We start from the raw sequence: 17,861 nt of genomic DNA on the forward strand, positions 1-17,861 counted from the left end.
ATTAGAACATATTAATGTGAGACTTAACTTGGCAGAATTAAATCTTACGTATAATAAACAAAATGTGTGAATGTAATGTGAATATTTGCATTAACATTTCTATTTTTTGTTTTTCTTTTTATAGGCCACTTTACTCAAATTGTCTGGAAAAACACGACTGAAATGGGCATTGCTATGGCCAAGCGAGACGGTACGTGCGTGATAGTGGCATGTTACCATCCAAGAGGTAATATAGTAGGACAATTCACCGAAAATGTATTGAAACCCATAAAGAACGTCTGTTAGCTGATTAATCATTTTCGATTTACTTTTGTCGATAATGTAATTAAGTTCTGTATTTATGTATCGTGCAAATAACGCTACGCGTAATATATGTAATGTATATATGACATTTTGTGCATACAAGTAGAATAAACATTCCACGTACAAGCATTTGTACCTTTCTGGCTGTACTTTTCTTTGTACATTCCAACTTTATCAAGTGGTAAAATATGAGGCACAACTGTATTTTTTTTTTATAACAAAGTATTTCATATTTCTCTTTTATTAAAAATCAAAATGACTCTCTCGAGTCTTTAATGTGAAGGTTTTTATTTTTTTATTCAATGTCATGCGTATTTTTTCAATGTTGCGAATTCTGTATAAAATTATTAATTTTCGATACATATTTAGTGATAAAAGGATCATTATTTTATCTTTCAAAAATTTCAATTTCTTGAAAAATGCAAGAAATGAATTTCCGCAAATACGTCGGTTCTTCGAAATAATCTACTATAACATGTAATATTAATAATACACACTCAATACGATAATCAAAGAAATAATTTTTTTAATAATACGCCGCCTAATTAAGCAATTTTCCACTTTGGAGATTTATAATAATTTATTTATAATAAATTTACATGCACACATCGCACGCATCGCGTTACAACGTCGCATATATATATATATATATATATATATTTTTTTTATATATATAGATACATTCTCTCTCTTTGTTTTCTGCTTTTCTTATTTTACATTACATACAGCCGTTTACAATTGTGTTTGTGGTCGAGAAATGCTTAATTATTTAAATCTTATTGTAAGAACCTGCTGGACGCTTCTACAAGATTCGCGCCATTCGAAAAGAATCCATTCGAGGTGCGTCAAGCTCTTGCTTAAACTTTCGAAGGAACTTGTGTGATATTCTGTGCATCCACGAGAAGACACGTGCATCTCTTTTCGAAATGAAAAACAAATTCACGCTTTACAATCACTTCTAACTCGATCAACCTCAGGTCATGACAAAATTATTGTAATTAGAATACGAGAGTGTATTTTGATCACTTCTCTCCAAAATGCGAAACATCTTTCATTCCTTTGATTTTGCAAGTAATACTATTAACTTTAAATATATCTTTGAAGGGAAAACGTTGCATAAAATATTTTGTATAGATATTGATAGAAAAATGTTTATTAAAATTTTTGTCTCACTTGATATTAATCTTAATATTGAACAAAACTCAGATTTAAAATTAGATAACCGAATAAAATGCGACACTGATGTGCTAAATATAAGAGAAAATATAAACTATATAATATTTTACATTATGCAAAATGATAAGAAATATCTAAATAAATAAAAAAGGGGAATTGTTTTAAGATAGCATTTTATAATAAAAATATAATATTCATATTCTCTTTAGAAATTTTCAGAAAATTTATAAACACTCGACAGCGTATGTGTATTTTTGCGCTCTAAAAGCACGAGAACTTTAACAAATAATTTTATAAATTTTAAGAAAGAAACTTGTATTTTTTGAGTTTTATATCACGAATATTGAAAATAATTTCTGCAATATTAAAACAGTGTTAGATTCCTTACATATACATGAGTAAAGTTATAATATATTGGGACAAAAATGAAGGAAAAACGAATTTGATTATTGATCGTCTCTGTTTTCAGTCGATTATTATTTGAATTAAGTAAGAAAACCTATAAACATTAATAATAAAGTATTTTATCTTTTTTTAATTTTGAATTATTCTAAATTAATCGATTAATTGCCAATAAGAGAGAACTGTACGAGTTACGTTTTTATTTCTACTCTCGAAGATTTTACATTTTTTAATATAAACTCAAGTAAAAGTAATAGATATATATCTTTCGAAGAATAGAATCAAAATTTTTTTTAGATTTTCTGCTTTTCGAAGAGTCAAACACATGTTGCACGCGATAAATCATTGTACTTATTATACGCTATGATGAGAATCGCATGTGCTTTTCTCATTTTCTCTCTCTCTCTCTCTTTCTCTCTATTTCTCTCTCTCTCTCTCTCTCTCTCTCTCTCATTCGACACGTAATTCGAACAATTTTCTTCAAGAGCAAGTTTTACTAAAGATTACCGCATTAAATTGTAACATGATACTTTATATATTATTGATCTGAGTTTAACTATCAAGATTCAGGTCACATTATATTGAATTGATTCTATAATTAATTATAAGTATATACGTTCTCTGAATAATGATTTTCCGCGCTCTGGTAACGTCACGTTGACGCTCTCGATGCATTCGTAGCGTTAAAATTTTCTCTATAATTTCACAGGGTAATTTCCTCATTAATACTTTCTCCATCTGAAGAAAGAGCATCTATCCATCTGAATGTCAAGAAATATTTCTAAATTGAATGCAATTTTTTCTGAGTAAAATAAATCGAAAATGAATCCAAAAGAAAATATGTCAAATTTGAGCAATATATTTGAAATCGAAAAGGCTCTTTTCTTCAATGTGATAAAATCTTTATGAATAATATGATCTTCTTCACACTTACTTTGCTAACATTATAAATAAAAGCACGTCGCAATAATGGTCCGATTGCACTCCGGATGTAGTTCCAATCCTGCCACAACGTTCTTTGATAAAATTATATAAAACTACCGAGAGCTTCTCTAAGGCGATTGCTGTGTATCTGGAACAAGCTCGTACTTGCTCATCGTTTGTAGAATACAGGAACCTACTCTATATATATTAACGACATAGAAAATCCTTCTTTCTTGAAAGGTAATTCACTTGCGTATTTATCTACATATAAAAGTCTATAGATCAACATCATCGGGGCAAAGGTGACACAGTCTCCTTAATGCTAATCGAAGAGAGAATAATAGAGAGCTAACGAAAGAAAAAGAGTAATAGAGAACGATATGAAGAACGAGATAAAGAATTTAGAATTTAAACGCGCGAGCGATTAAATGCTGAGAATAATCAATTTTGCTTCGATGAGATGTTAAAATAACGAAAATATGATAATTCCACATGCATACATCTAATAATCTCAATCGAGCGAATAAACCAGAGAGATGCATTGATTTTACATTTGATTTTGATTTTATACAAAGCAAGACCCGCCTCACGACTCATTTTAGCTACGCAAAAATAAATTAGTATCTTTTTTTGGCGTTAAAATTTGGTTACTGATTTCTACGATTTTTTTTATCTTGTGTTTGAAGATTTCTTTAACTTTTTGTGTTGTGTGTTTTATATTTGCTCCTGAAAATATCTAACTTTTGCTTTAATCTTTAATTATTATAGTTGAATTAAATCTAAATTATATTAGGTTAATTTATAAATCAATTATTTTATAAAATATTAAATTTCTATCCAGGTGTAACAATTTGTTTTGCAATCTAGTTTTATGTAAGGCATTTTTGTTGCATTTTTTTATAAAACTAAATAATATTAGAAATAATAATATTGGAAATAATATTTTATTTCATGACCAAAATCACAGATTGGATTTTTCACAAATTAGACAATTAAAATACTAATCTAATATAATTTTTAATCTAATATAGTTTTTCGTAAATTTTTAATCCAAACTTGTTTTTTCTTTATCAATGTTAATGTTTTATTAGTACATAAAGATATTTTCTTCTTATCAAACGTTGATAAAATAAAGAAAACTAATTTTGAAGGTTGCATTTCGTGGGATATATTTCTTGTCGCACATAATAAGGCCAATCTAATTAGCTAATGAAAGTAATCGAAGCAGGTACTCGATAATATATGACTCGTTTGGTCGAAGAAATGTGTAAATTGGTCAACAAACGATTGCATTTGGCTGCAAACGCCACGATTGTGACGCTACGTTAAAAATTTAATTGTATTGCACCGACCTTATTATTGCCAACTGTGATTCAATCATATCTTGTGGACAATATTTCATTATTAATCTATCGAATATCTTTTAAAAAATAGTCAGAATCCTTTTTCCAGTTTTTCAACTTTTATAATTGCGTATTCCATTTTATGTTACAACACTTTAGAAAGATGCAAGGAGTCACCGTTCACAGTTAGATAATCATAATTCAGCCGATGCAACTCTTGTCTTGAATAACGACTCTCGTGTTCGACTAACTAATTGAACGGATTATTTAAGCGAGAATAATCGTATTCACTCGCTAAGAACAACTGATTTTTCTCTGACACGTTTTGTGCTCAGAATAGAGACTGAAACTAATAGAAAATTATCGAGAAGAAGAACAAGAGAGGATAGCAGCTTCCGTGCGATTCATTTGCGATTAATTCTCATCTCGCAATTTTCGCAATGCCGTTTTTGTCTATATCGGCTTGTAACATCGGCTTGTAAATCTCGTCGTCACATCCAACGATACATCGTGGACGATACATCAGTTAATGCTAAAAAGTCACGATAATACGCGCGTGTTCTAAGCACTTGCCTAAAATACTCTTTCTCCTATTTACGTAGAATATAACAGTGATCTCCGCGCGAGCGACACTCTCGCGTGATATGATTAAAATGGTCATACATCGTATCTTTAATATTATGTATAATAGACTCTTTCTTCTCTCGCGTCCCGTAAATTTCTCTAATATAAAATTATTCGCGCTCGATCGCTGAGCACGACGATAAATAGGAATCGAGGAGTGCGTTGTAGACTATTCCTACCTGTATTCTTGTCTCGTAACTCGAAAATGTATGAAATGAACGATGGGCGAACGGCTTCCATGAATCAATTGCGATTTCGAGTTCATAAATACTGCATTATATTTTGATATATATTATAAACTAATTTTATTTTTATATATGTTACAAATTAAAAGTTATAAAGAGAAAGAAAAATCCATTCTTAAAAAGAAAATTATAAAAATAATTAATACGAAAATAATTTAAAGATAAAGTATCTTTTAGAGCAATTTCTTTTTTCAGTAAAAGTGACAGCAGTTTAATAATTTTGTACATATTTCGTATTTTTTCTATTATTTTAATATATATTATATTAAACATATATAAAACATAATAAACTTTGTTATATATTGATCAAGACATTTATATGTAATTTTTTGTAATTTTGTTAAAATTTAAGGATATTTTGTTAAAATTTAAGGATATTTATATACAATCCCAATAAAAAGTAGCTGAAAATCAATATTGACGAATATCTACTTTTGATGTATTTTGAATATGAGAAATTGTGTGGAATATTACAATTTGATTTTAGCTACAGTGCAGAGATGTATTTTTTAATATTTATTGCGTTTTTACTGAAATATTTCGAATTTTGTTAATCAAAATGATTAACTTTTAGCAGAGAATTTCGCCTTGTGACAGATACATGGCTAACTTCATTAAATTATATTTAATACCTTTTTAACCAGTTAGTACTTGTACAATATTATTTGATGAAATACTTCCTCTGTGTCTAAACTTTTGCAAATTTTAAACAAATTCTGAATATTATTTTCATGTGGTTTTGTCATTTGACGTGGTTATACGTTTCCCATAAGAACACATGTTAATTCAATGCAGATTAAAATACTTATAACTTGTGAACGCTCCAGTGAATCGATTTAAAAATTGCACTGAAGATTCTAAATATATGTAAGGACATTCTGTACAATTTTAATTAAATTCTCAATATTTTGAAAATAGGTACAAAACATCCTTAATTATTCATACTCAAATTAAATCAAATATGAACGTAACGAAAATGACAAATTTTAAAAACGGAATCCAGGACACAGAAAATGAAAATACTTTTGTGATAATTTGTATTGATCGCAAGTGATTCGGAATATTAGCTATCGTATGATGAGCTTTTTTAAAATGCCTTTCGCATTATAACTCGAGCTCTTACATTTTGACGAATGAAGTCGCATGCGTGGACGCTAGAGGCGACCTAGAGAGCAAAACGTTTTAAGAACGCAGCCTGCTACAGGTACGAATTACAAAAGTAAGGTACACCAAAACAAATCTCTCATAACATTGCATTACATCGCTCTCTAACAATGAATTACCGTGTACTAGTTACTGACTGATACTCGACGTGACTCTCCATCCACGCATCGAGACTTTCCAAGCAGAAAACTGTAGTCCCATAAAGAATCAGAGTCTGACATATCACAGTTACGATTCGATATACCAGCGCTTAGGTCCACGAATTGTAATGAATCGCACCGCCTCGAAATGAAAAGGACAGCACTACCATAAATTGAAGCGAGAATAGTTCAACAATATTAACCTGGCGCCGAAAATACCGAGATAAAGGAGGTAAGCATTCAAATTTCTATCGGCATTCTTTTTATCAATTACTTCGATAAGTACTAACAATAATTTACGTACATCTATTTTCTCACATAAAAACTGTAACGCGTAGAAAGATTCGGAAAATGAATCAAAGTTGGAATATTGTCGACGCAATCAGTTCTAAACTAGAGCCAAATTAACCTTGCCGATGTAATTTCGCCCCAATTTACCCGACATTGCGAAGCATCCTTCGACATTCAGAACAGTCACCAGCCCGACGTAATTGGTTTCAAACACCTTGCTCTCCGGCCGTCCCATTTATCCGGCTCGATCGAATCGGAAAAATGTCGCTCTATTCGCTACGATTGCCGTAGAGACGCCGTTCTCGACGCCCAGCCTTGAACGCCGAATGTGGGAACGCTACAGCCACTTGTTTCGAGCCACGCCGGAGAGCCTGCGTCCCCACATAAGGTTATATCATACTATTGTTCCCTGTATATGCTGCGGATCCTGCGTGGCACCTTGCATCTGGGGGGACTGACAGGGTGAGCCTATCGGGCATTGAAGCGAGGGTGGGTCGTAGAGGCCACCCAGGGACCCACCAAGACCCGCGCCGAGGCTGGGACCGAAGGCCGCGTTGAGCTCAGGCATGGAAGGCAGGCCCACGTCCAGGATACCCGTGTTGCTGGCCCCGCCGCCCTGCGAGCCTTCTTCCGGCGGTGTAACCTCCAGGCCGATCGAGCCGTTCAAGGCAATCTTGATCGGGTTGTGATTGGAGGGGTGCGAGAGCGCGCCCAGACCAATATCCTCCAGACTGCTCTTCCGCCTGGTCGTCGTCGTCAGACTCTGTCTCAGAGAATTACTTCGCCGCAGCAGGATGTCGTCGACCACCCTCAGCGAGTTCGAACGACCGCGCAGAGTTCCGGCCACGGTGGGACTATCGGGTAGGGACAGCGAGTTCGACTTTGTCGTGCCGAGAGGCGGCGGCCTGGCCAGACCTATGCTGGATCCACGACGGCTTCCCGGGCCACCTGTCTGGAGACCCGCGGCCGCGACCGCCGCGCTCATCTGCGACACCAGCTGCGCCGAGCAGAAGCTGATGTTGCTCTTACGCCGGGAGTTGTGCCGCTCGAACGTCTTCTGCGCGGAAAACGGGCTCGGCCGCACCAGATAGACGATGTCGCCCTCCTCGAGTTTCAGGTCACAGCTCGGGTTGATGATCACGTAAGAGAGACTGCTGCGCTTCTCCGATACGTCGTCGTAATCGGCGACCGGTAGGTTGAGCGACTCCATCCGCGAGCGCACCAGGTTTGCGATCTCTGCTCGTTCGATCTGCTGCGCGTGGTTGTCGCGCGCCTCGTCGCCGAGGCTCACCGAATACTAGCGGTATATGGAAGAGATCAAGTATTAGTATATTTGCACTTGAATAACAGGCAGTCTGATGTGACGGTCGGTAATATCAACGAGGTGGCCTAACCTAACCTTGGTTAGCCTAACCTAACTATTCTTACTGTCATCATTACGTATTACATTTTCTGTTTTGTTATATTGTCCGTTTTAAATTCAGATATATAAACTTTTTGGAAGAAGAATCAATTAATATATTCACATGAATAATCCCAGCAAACGCCAAGTAACAGTTATATAACCGTTTTTTTTTTTTTTTTAGTTATAATTTCCTACTCAACAATATAACAGTTATATAACTGTTACATGTTGTATAACCGTTAAATAATAATTATATTGTTTTAGTTATGATTTCGTACTCAATAATATAATAGTTATATAACTGTTACATGTTATATAATTGTTAGATAACAATTATATTGTTGAGCGGGAAATTATAATTAACAATTATATAACTGTTACTTAGTGTTTGCTGGGATATAATACAATAAAATCTTTAATAAATGTATATTTATACAGGGTGGTTTAAAAGTCTGGAAACGGTCAATTATATCTCAGAAAATAGTCCTGTGGGAAAATGTTTCAGACAAAAGTTGTAAGATTTTAAGTGACGCATTACACAGTAATATTACTATGACCTTGAGGAGTGTTGTTAAGGTCACGTGAGGGTCATCTTAAATTTCTTAAATGGAACCCTCTATTTTTAATTACATGTTCTTGTAACTTACCTAGAGAGGTTTTCAAAACACTATAATAAAGTATTTTTTCATTGAGTACTTTCCGAGTTATGAAACTTGAAATCATTTCTTAATTTTACATAAACCATAAAATATCTAGAAAAATATTCACTTTTCGATTATCTTACCTTAATACTTTTATGTACAAAATAATGAGAGAAATCAATTGGTGTAAAGAAAACACATAGTTGTTTCGAAAAAAAAATATGTAATTTGCAATTAACAATTACATTTTTTTTTTTCGAAACAACTATGTGTTTTCTTTACAATTAATTCCTCTCATTATTTTGTACATAAAAGTATTAAGATAAGATAATCAAAAAATGAATATTTTTCAAGATATTTTACGGTTTACGTAAAATTAAGAAATGATTTCAAGCCTCATAATTCGGAAAGTACTTAATGAAAACTAACTTAATTATAGTGTTTTGGAAAATTCTCGAAATAAGCTACAAGAATATGTAATAAAAAATAGGGGATTCTGTTTAAGAAATTGAAGATGATTTTGACATAATCTAACAACACTCTTCAAGGTCATAATAATATTACTGTGTAATGCGTCACTTAAAACCCTACATCTTTTGTTTGAAACATTTTCCCACAGGACCTTTAATTTCGGAGATAATTGACCGTTTCCACACTTTTAAACCACCCTGTATGTATCCATTATATTATGTGCCAGATGCAACACGTGACTTGTTGCGGCTTGCAAGGTATTATTACAAAAAGGTTTACGATTAAAATGATATCATTCAAAACAGCCACCTTTTGGATATCGGTTGAACGTCACAATCGATGGATCTTAAATCTAAGCCATAAATAAAAACATCTTTGACTCGTGAAGACGATCGAGAATTCCTGATACGAATATAATCAATCGGGGATGCAACGACACGGCGGTTTACATGCGCTGCTGTGCTGCGGCAGACGAGTCTGGACATCCATCAGACAAATGTGTGAGCGTGATAGAGAGAGAACAAAGGAGATATAAATATAGATAGAGAAAAAGAGAAAGAGAGAAAGAAGGAGAGAGAAAGAAAGACAAGAGCGATAGAGTGAGAGAGGCTGGAACACGTGATGAAAATATACATAAAACAATCGGAAGAGAGAGAGAGGAAGAGAGGAAAGAGAGAGAGAGAGAGAGAGACAGAAAGAAAGAGAGAGAAAAAAAGAGAAGAACAGCCACCACGTCGACGTTTTACTCACAGCAGATGCACCCTTGTCGCGGGTGGCGCAATTCGCAAGGCACGATGCTGCCGCCGAATGACGCATCTTGTACGTCACACCGACGCCGGCGTCGCTTTCCGCGTCTGAATCGCCCTGCTAAAACGACAAGCAATTCTACCCTTACTAATGACAGCCGCGATGCCACGTCACTTTACGCGTCTGACACGAATGAGCGCAGCACGTTGCTGTCGCTCGACGTAACGATTAGATCGCGAGCTTCCCTCCAGCCAGAGAAGTAAACGCTTCTCGCTAAGGACGGTCGTGAAACGTAGCACGTACGAACGTTTGTGATTTTATCAGACGCTATTTATATATCTTTTTAAATCGTAACATTGATCAATCATCTTTGCTTCTCTAGAGAAGAAGATTGGGGCTCGAAGCTAGCTCTAAACATCTCTATTCGCTAATTCCTCGATACTTTATCACATGTCGCATATCGGAGATTAAAGTTTATCAACGAAAGCACACTGAATCTAGCACAATGCAAATTTAAAGACGCAGAGATCAATGAATTGGGAAGATGTAACGTGCTATGAGAGTCGGTTCGTCAAGATGCAACGGCCCCGCGGCTCGTTAGTTTACGCGCGACAGGATTAGGCCGAGAAATGTCACGAGAAGAAAGATGGGGCGGGAAACGAAACCAAGAAAAAGAGCGAGAGCACAAGCATGCGCTACTCACAGCTGCCATTCAACGATTCTTTTCCTATTTTCATAAAGAGTACAAGAGAACAAACTACTCCGGTTAGACTTCCCTCTCTAGATGAGAAATGTCAAATTTTACACTTACGTGCGACGAATCAGATACAGTAGTGTCCTGCGTCCTGTAGATTCCAATTGGTATCTCGCAAGTGGTCGAGCAGAGTTTCTGGTACAATCTGCCGTATGTTCTTATCCACATGTCGTCCTTGGTTATGCGCATCTGCAATTATTATCGTGATTAGTATGACGCTCAATAATAACAAAGCTAAATCGATCCTTTTCTTTTATAACTCTGATATAAAAATTGTGAAAATAAATTATTAAGACTTCTAATTAAATCGCAAGTTGATGTTGCAACTGCATCCCTTTTATTTATATTAATTAAATAAGTTTTAAACAATTATTCACCGACGTGAGGAACCCAGATCCTGGCGCTTGGTCCACTCCTAATAATAATCTCACGAATGTTATCACGTAGTCCTTGACGAATGCTTGATAAAGCAAAGTATCCAACATCGAAGCGCTGAAGACGCTGCCAGCGGCGAACGGCAGTCGAAACATGTACGATATGTGAGATCCCCTCTCTTTTTCTCTCTAGAAACATGCATGATTAATCGTTATAATAATTTTAGTTATTTCAATGGCTGTCATTTTAATAATTTTAGTTATTTCAATAAAATAAATAAATACCGCCAACTCTGTTCTGTGCAATTGTTCCTAAAATCTGTTACGAACTCTTACATATCTTTCGACAATATGCACGTACGTTTTTTGTCATTTACAGATGTTCGGAATATGTCGATATTTTAAATCTGATTAAATAGCAGTATTAATTTTTTCAAGTGTTTCGACAAATATATATCTAACAAATGCACGCAAGTATTTTTATGTTTTTATTTTTTTATGGAACTAATTGTTAAAACGTACATTATATTATATAATAAATAATTGTTAAAACGTACATTATATTATATAATAAATTTTAAAATAATTTTTAATCAATGCTGGTCTAATAATCTTCAATATAATAACGTCAAAGTTGATTAAATAAAAAATTTATTTCATGATACATTAGAATTACGTAGAATAAAATGTTTGATTTACATACATAAGATGAAAAAAAATCAGTTTTTTTTATTTTTTTCTCCAATCATTTCAACTCATTTTAATTCAGAAATTGAAATTTTTGAAATATGATCTACTTGAATGGATGTACTTTAATAGGTATTTATGTTAGCAATATGGAATCCATTATCCTCCTCCCATATCGAATATCTCAAATATGCAAATTTTCCGACATCCATCCACGTCACAACTCATCGTGCAATGTAGCGTGAAAGATACGAAGATGTTATCGCGATGATAAGTAATGGCGCAGCATAACAAGACGAAAAGGACTTCTAGTTTTGATGTGGAAATTTCAGCTCGCAAATGTGGCATTTAAGGGATAATCAGATTTATATTAATATCTCTAGAATGTCTAATGGCATTTACGGAGCTGAAATAACACACATTGTTGCATACAATTATATATATAGAAGAAGACTAGTGCAATCCTATAATTTGAAAATAAAATAAAATAATATATAAATATATATATAATAATATAATAATAAATAGATATATAATAATTTATAAATATATATATATATATATATATATATATATATATAAATTATTTTATTTTATTTTCAAGTTATAGTTTGCACTAGTCTTCTTCTAAATCACAATCAAACAACAGGTGATTATTATAACTTGTATAACATATGTACATAATTCTAAATTATAATTATGTACATTAAATATAATCTACGTTTCATTCATCTATTCAATTATGTTATGTATTAAAAAAACAAATTCCCCGATGTGATTGTCATCTAAAATTTTTGAATGAGCACAATCTTGATATAGAACAACACTTAAAGATTTTAAGGATCATAGAAGATTTGCTGAGTAAAATGTATGCACAAGGGTTGAATGAATCATGCTTTAAATAATGTACAATAGAAAAATAAGATGATATTGTATGCTTGCAAAAATATAAAGAAAGCGCCTATGGCACTTCGAAAGATTTTCTAATCTATTAAACACCATCAATTTTTCATGTATAATGTATACATATATTATACATATGAATTTTATTGTATGCTATGTAACATCAATATAAAATTCAAAAAATATAAGGAAAAACTATCGATATGTTAAACTTAAAGGGGCGCATATAAAGTTTGTTGTATGAGATACATGCATCGATATCTAGATTCTTAATCCTTTCACTACGATAATATAAAAGTGCAAAACGATCGTTCAGCCGAAAAAATATAGACTCGATGATTCGCGATATTGCAAAATTATCACATTAATTAAATATCGACACGTTAAAAAATAATAAATGTCCACAATTAATAAGTTCATTAGTAGAAATCGTAGTAAACTTGTTTAGCATATGTATTTTCGATTATACGAATATAAAATAGCATATCTATGCGTTTTATGTACCTTAACAAACATTTTTTTAAATAGCATTTGTGTTCTCTATAACGAAAGGATTAAGTGACTACAAAGTATTGATCACAAGTTGCTAGTATTTTCTACGTTTTTATCGCTCTCGTAAGATGTCCGTCATTTTTAAAAAAAATTTTTTGTCTTTATCAAATTTTGTCATATGATAAATATTTTTTAATCACATTTTTTATAAACCGACTATTTATAATTAATTTATGTTTGATCATATTTACCCAAAAGGAAAATTTATCAGATGATATGTGATATGATATAATCGATCTAGAAATCTGGAACAATTCTATTACCGAATATAAATTATAATGTGATTACACGCTACATTTTGTCTTCCTTTCAGAGTTTTATTAAAATATCTGTCTCGCCTTCCTCGGCATCGCGAGGACTAAAGTAAAGCTGCGAAGACATTGGTAAAGTTGACAAGCGACGCGACGAAGGGTGTACGCGGAAAACAGCACTTAGAGCAAAGTGGTTTCCGCGCGCGAAGCAACTTTACTCTCGTAATTTCTTTTCGCTTACTTTCAACAGTGCGGCTTTACGAGGTTGGCTATCGCAAATCTCGGAAAGCGTCCTTTTAAGTTTCCCGTAACCTCGAACGCCACCGAAATTAGATTTGTATAAAAGTCACGTCGGAAAATAGCGAACCAGGAGAAAGGAAAGTGCGTTTCGCACTCTCAAGCAAGATAAAGATATTTTCGAGATCACGGCGTATGTTTACAAATCACAAATTTTGGCTAGATTTACACAGAAATGTTAATTTTGTAATGGATGCGGTTTTTTTTTTTTTTAATTGGGTCGAGTGCATCGAGAATATTTGAGACTGAATATACGAGAGCGACGACAACGTTAGAGATGGTTGGCAATCGATCGATCAATCAATTCAACAATCAGTCAATCCATCATCAATCAGAGGTCGGAGAATGAGTGATATCGTGTTACCGGGGAGCCCATTGAAGGCTCATCGGAGTAGTTGTCATCGGTAGTAGCACTGAGGAGTACCTTTTCCATTTTGCTGAGGTGCAAAGCGTACTTGTCATGCGCCCGAAATTGCATGAAACGCATATTGCTCGACTGGGATAGTTCCGTTATGCTCTTTATGCTCGGGAAGAATCTGTAGAAAAAGTGAAAAACAAGAGTTACAAGTGAATTGTAATTCTGCAACTTTTTATCGATTATCCTCGCGTAAATATATTTATTCTTATATTATGAAAATTACCACCAATCTCGACAATTTTATTTCCTTCTCAATTTTTATTTAAATTTTCTCTTTTCCGTAATAATTTTTAAATTTTGCAATTTTATATTGTAAAAATTAGACCTAATTTTGAAAATATTATAGATGTAAAAATATCAAATAATTTGTACATTTGAATATTAATACGTACGCAATTTTTTTAAAGTGCGCATAACTTTTCAAACTGAGAAATCATATATGTTTATGCCAACAGCAATAAATACAGCCGAGATTCGAGCTTTAGATTTGTGGTCGAAGTACTTCCTATCAGATAAATTCTATAACAAATGTAGACACTCACTTAAACATAGTTTGCACCGCAACTATCGTGTTACAATCAGCTAGGGTGTCCTCCTCGGCGGAATTGTTGAGTTCCTTGTTTACGACCACGACGTTCTCCGCCAAAGTAATACCTGCCCGAAGGAGGTCGTCCAAGCAGTCGATGGAGCCGCGCATCCAATAAACCAGCGGAAAGTAGGACACCGCATCGAGAAACGCGATTTCCGGTTTTCTCTCCAGCAAAAGGATGATCGGATTCAATGACGTTTTCGACCTGGGAAACACTCCTGGCTCGTTAATTGTTCACGAAGCCTATTCACATCCGCGTCGATCACTTCTAATTAGCGATACAGGATAATTTCAGTAGAAAAGAATATATTCTGTTATTGTATAATTCTTCGTCTTTAAAGTTATACGTCTTTTAAATTTTAAAGTAAAAAGTATTTTATTAAAATTAATTATTTTTTTTATTTTTATTAAAATTAATTATTTATTAAAAAAATGTAACGAGTATAAATAGCATTTCATGGAAACGTATTGAAATAATAAATTTTTAAATTTAGTTTTAAGCGGCTTTAAGATTTTATTATACAGTTAAGGGAATATTTGAAATGTTTTAAAAATGATCGGATATTTTTTAATTAATGGAAAACGTTAAATGAATGTATGTATGAAGTACGGATGTAGATATTTAAAAAGTAATACTAAAATTATTTATATAATAATCTTATTTAAACAATAATCATATTTTTTTATAGAACTAAAAATAATTAGTAATAGTAAAATATAACATAACATTATAAATGATGATATATAACATTATAAATGATCAGGCTTCTATTTATCTTGTGCGAGTGTAATTTTGCAAAATTAAATAAACACTTCAAGTTAAAAAAAATACATATTAAAATATTAATAATAATGCGTAATAAGTACCTAAAATGTGCTCTTAATGGTATTATAAAGTTATAAATCCCATTGCTTGCATAATCGGCCGCCAATATGATGGTTTTATTTTGCCAATTGTATTCTTTGGCGTTCCTATAGCTGCAATGCTGGCATACCTAAATCAAAAAAAGGAAAAAGATCGAGTATCGAGAGACAAAGAGAAAAAGAGAATGGACGATATCTTATTTTAAATTTTTATACGATTCAATTTTATTTTCTAAAGATATACCTGAGCCAGTTGAAGGCAACAGAGCGGCTTTTTCTCCTTGAGAAGATAACACAAGGTCGGCGAAACTCCAATGAAGGGTGAAACCGGCGGGAATCCCTTGACAATCCTGCAACATCGTTGAAACTTGATTATCCCATCCCGACACTTTTACGTGTGCTAGATTTTGATGCCGTGCTTCTTATTAAAGAAACGTCGCACGGGAGGAACCAAGTGATAACGCGGTTGCTTGAGAAGGCGCCTCGTCAGCTGGCGCATGATTGAAACTGTCGCTCGTATTTTTGGCGGGATTAAATCAAAATTGAATTGATTTTATCATCTTTTTTGTTAGCCATAATATATAAATGAGCGACAGATATTTTAGAACTCGCAAGAACGCGTTGATATATGTCAAAGATATACTCTTCATAGGAAGCTTAACTCTCGAATGTCATTTACCGATTAGAGCTCCCTGAAAGTCGAAGATTTGGATTTCTTGAAAAAGATGAAAGAGGGAACAAGTCGCTTTACACCATTCTCGTGATCGTCACGTCATGAAATCCAAGCGGTGGATAATATTTGATAGCAGGATATTATGCCTGACCGGAAGCACTTATCGCACTCATAATGCCGTTGTTCGTAAATTATATCCTTAAGTAATTTATATTTGCGATTAATATCGAGCTACAAAATTTTATGACATAATTGATGGTGTTCACGAAGGTTTCGATATAAAATTTTTATATATATTTTTAGTCACTGATTTATTTTTGAAATAATCGCGAAAATTACTTATTATATTATCCGCTACTGAGAATTTATTGTGTTTATTTATTTTCTTAATGTTTTGTAAATTAAACACATTTAATCTCGATTTACATATTTAATCTCGATGTATAAATTACATGCATAATTAATGAATAATTAGTATATCGATGACAAAAGAAGTTTACATTTAATTTAAATCGATTTGTTTGTTTTTGTTGGAAAATCACGTATATCAATAACATATTGCGTAAATATCACAATTAGGAAGATTATCGAGATGGGCTGCTATTTCCGATAGATATTTACATCGAAACCACTTAGCAAACTTCTAGTTTAGCTAAGACATGTACTATATGTTATAATAAGTAAATTAATATCGAGATAAATAAACTAGGTTTTAATGAGATCAATCAAGCAAATCAAATTGAGAGAGATGTGTAGAAGCGTAAAACGAGAGACTCACCCTTTGAAGCTGCTGGACGGAAGTCGTGCGACAAGACGGCAGTGCACAAGGACGATGCAAGAAGGAAGACATCGAAAACATCCATGAGGACATATAGGGTGTCAGGCAGGACAGCATCGAGCAGCGATTCAACGGCACCGTCCGGTGCCGTTAGTGAAACAGGCATCGAGAGACATTGAGACAGGACACATCGACCATTGACTTGCACGATTATACTTAAATGATTAAAGATGGATGAACATTTTGCGGTGGTTCAAAGTGGATTCGCGTCCAAATGAGAAACGTTTAACGGCTCATTTATTGTGTTCGATTCTCCATGTCATGGTTCTCAGAGAGATAAGCCCAGAAAAAAACATACAAATCAAATACAATATAATAAAAAGAAATTTATAGCCTATCTTTTATTCTACAATACTTTGCTCTATGCTGCTTAAAGTTACATTCGAGAAAAATTTTTTTATCTATAGAGATTTATCAGAGATTGTACTTGTATTACTAACTATATAAGCATAGCACTAATCTACTTAAGTAGAATAAAAGAATAAAAGAGTAGAATAAATTTTTAGTAGAATAAAAAAATAAAAGAGTAAAATAAAATTCTAGTAGAATAAAAAGAATATTAGAAATATATATGTAAAATTTTTCATTATTTATGCAAAATATTCTAGAAGCCGCGTGCTTTATCTATACAAGAATGATTAAACATTAAATTAGGAGAAAGAGCGTTTTTTCTATTTTTGATATGTAAATTAAATATATAAATTGAAAAATTAGATATATAAATTGAAATTTATATATGATAAAAATTAAACTAGTTTTTAGCTAATTTTGAGTAAATTTTAACA

At 33.2% G+C, this 17,861-nt stretch overlaps 2 protein-coding genes across 14 annotated transcripts in view; one reads left to right on the forward strand and one right to left on the reverse strand.

The window, feature by feature from the left end:
• Positions 1 to 438, forward strand: part of LOC105257840 (repressed by EFG1 protein 1) — a 52,224-nt gene extending 51,786 nt beyond the window's left edge. For all 3 annotated transcript variants that reach the window (XM_011268726.3, XM_011268724.3, XM_011268725.3), the window contains one exon: positions 125 to 438. In XM_011268726.3, coding sequence (XP_011267028.1) covers positions 125 to 285 — 161 coding nt within the window. In that variant the 3' untranslated portion in view covers positions 286 to 438. The remainder of the gene's footprint in view (positions 1 to 124) is intronic.
• Positions 439 to 6,003: 5,565 nt separating this feature from the next.
• The window catches only part of LOC105257841 (potassium channel subfamily T member 2), a 142,789-nt gene continuing 130,931 nt past the window's right edge, over positions 6,004 to 17,861 (reverse strand). For 4 of the 11 annotated variants that reach the window (XM_020029539.2, XM_025407294.1, XM_020029542.2 and 1 more), the window contains exons 16-24: positions 17,017 to 17,025; positions 15,810 to 15,915; positions 15,569 to 15,696; positions 14,655 to 14,906; positions 14,059 to 14,230; positions 11,008 to 11,193; positions 10,688 to 10,819; positions 9,880 to 9,996; positions 6,004 to 7,909 (exon numbers count right to left, since the gene is read on the reverse strand). In XM_020029539.2, the coding sequence (XP_019885098.1) occupies positions 7,007 to 7,909; positions 9,880 to 9,996; positions 10,688 to 10,819; positions 11,008 to 11,193; positions 14,059 to 14,230; positions 14,655 to 14,906; positions 15,569 to 15,696; positions 15,810 to 15,915; positions 17,017 to 17,025 (2,005 nt within the window). In that variant the 3' untranslated portion in view covers positions 6,004 to 7,006. The remainder of the gene's footprint in view (positions 7,910 to 9,879; positions 9,997 to 10,687; positions 10,820 to 11,007; positions 11,194 to 14,058; positions 14,231 to 14,654; positions 14,907 to 15,568; positions 15,697 to 15,809; positions 15,916 to 17,016; positions 17,026 to 17,861) is intronic. The other 7 variants (XM_020029540.2, XM_011268728.2, XM_025407296.1 and 4 more) reach the window with 7 other exon arrangements.

The sequence above is a fragment of the Camponotus floridanus genome, unplaced genomic scaffold (genome assembly GCF_003227725.1).
Source record: "Camponotus floridanus strain SB8 unplaced genomic scaffold, Cflo_v7.5 scaffold17, whole genome shotgun sequence".
Lineage (NCBI taxonomy): Eukaryota > Metazoa > Arthropoda > Insecta > Hymenoptera > Formicidae > Camponotus > Camponotus floridanus.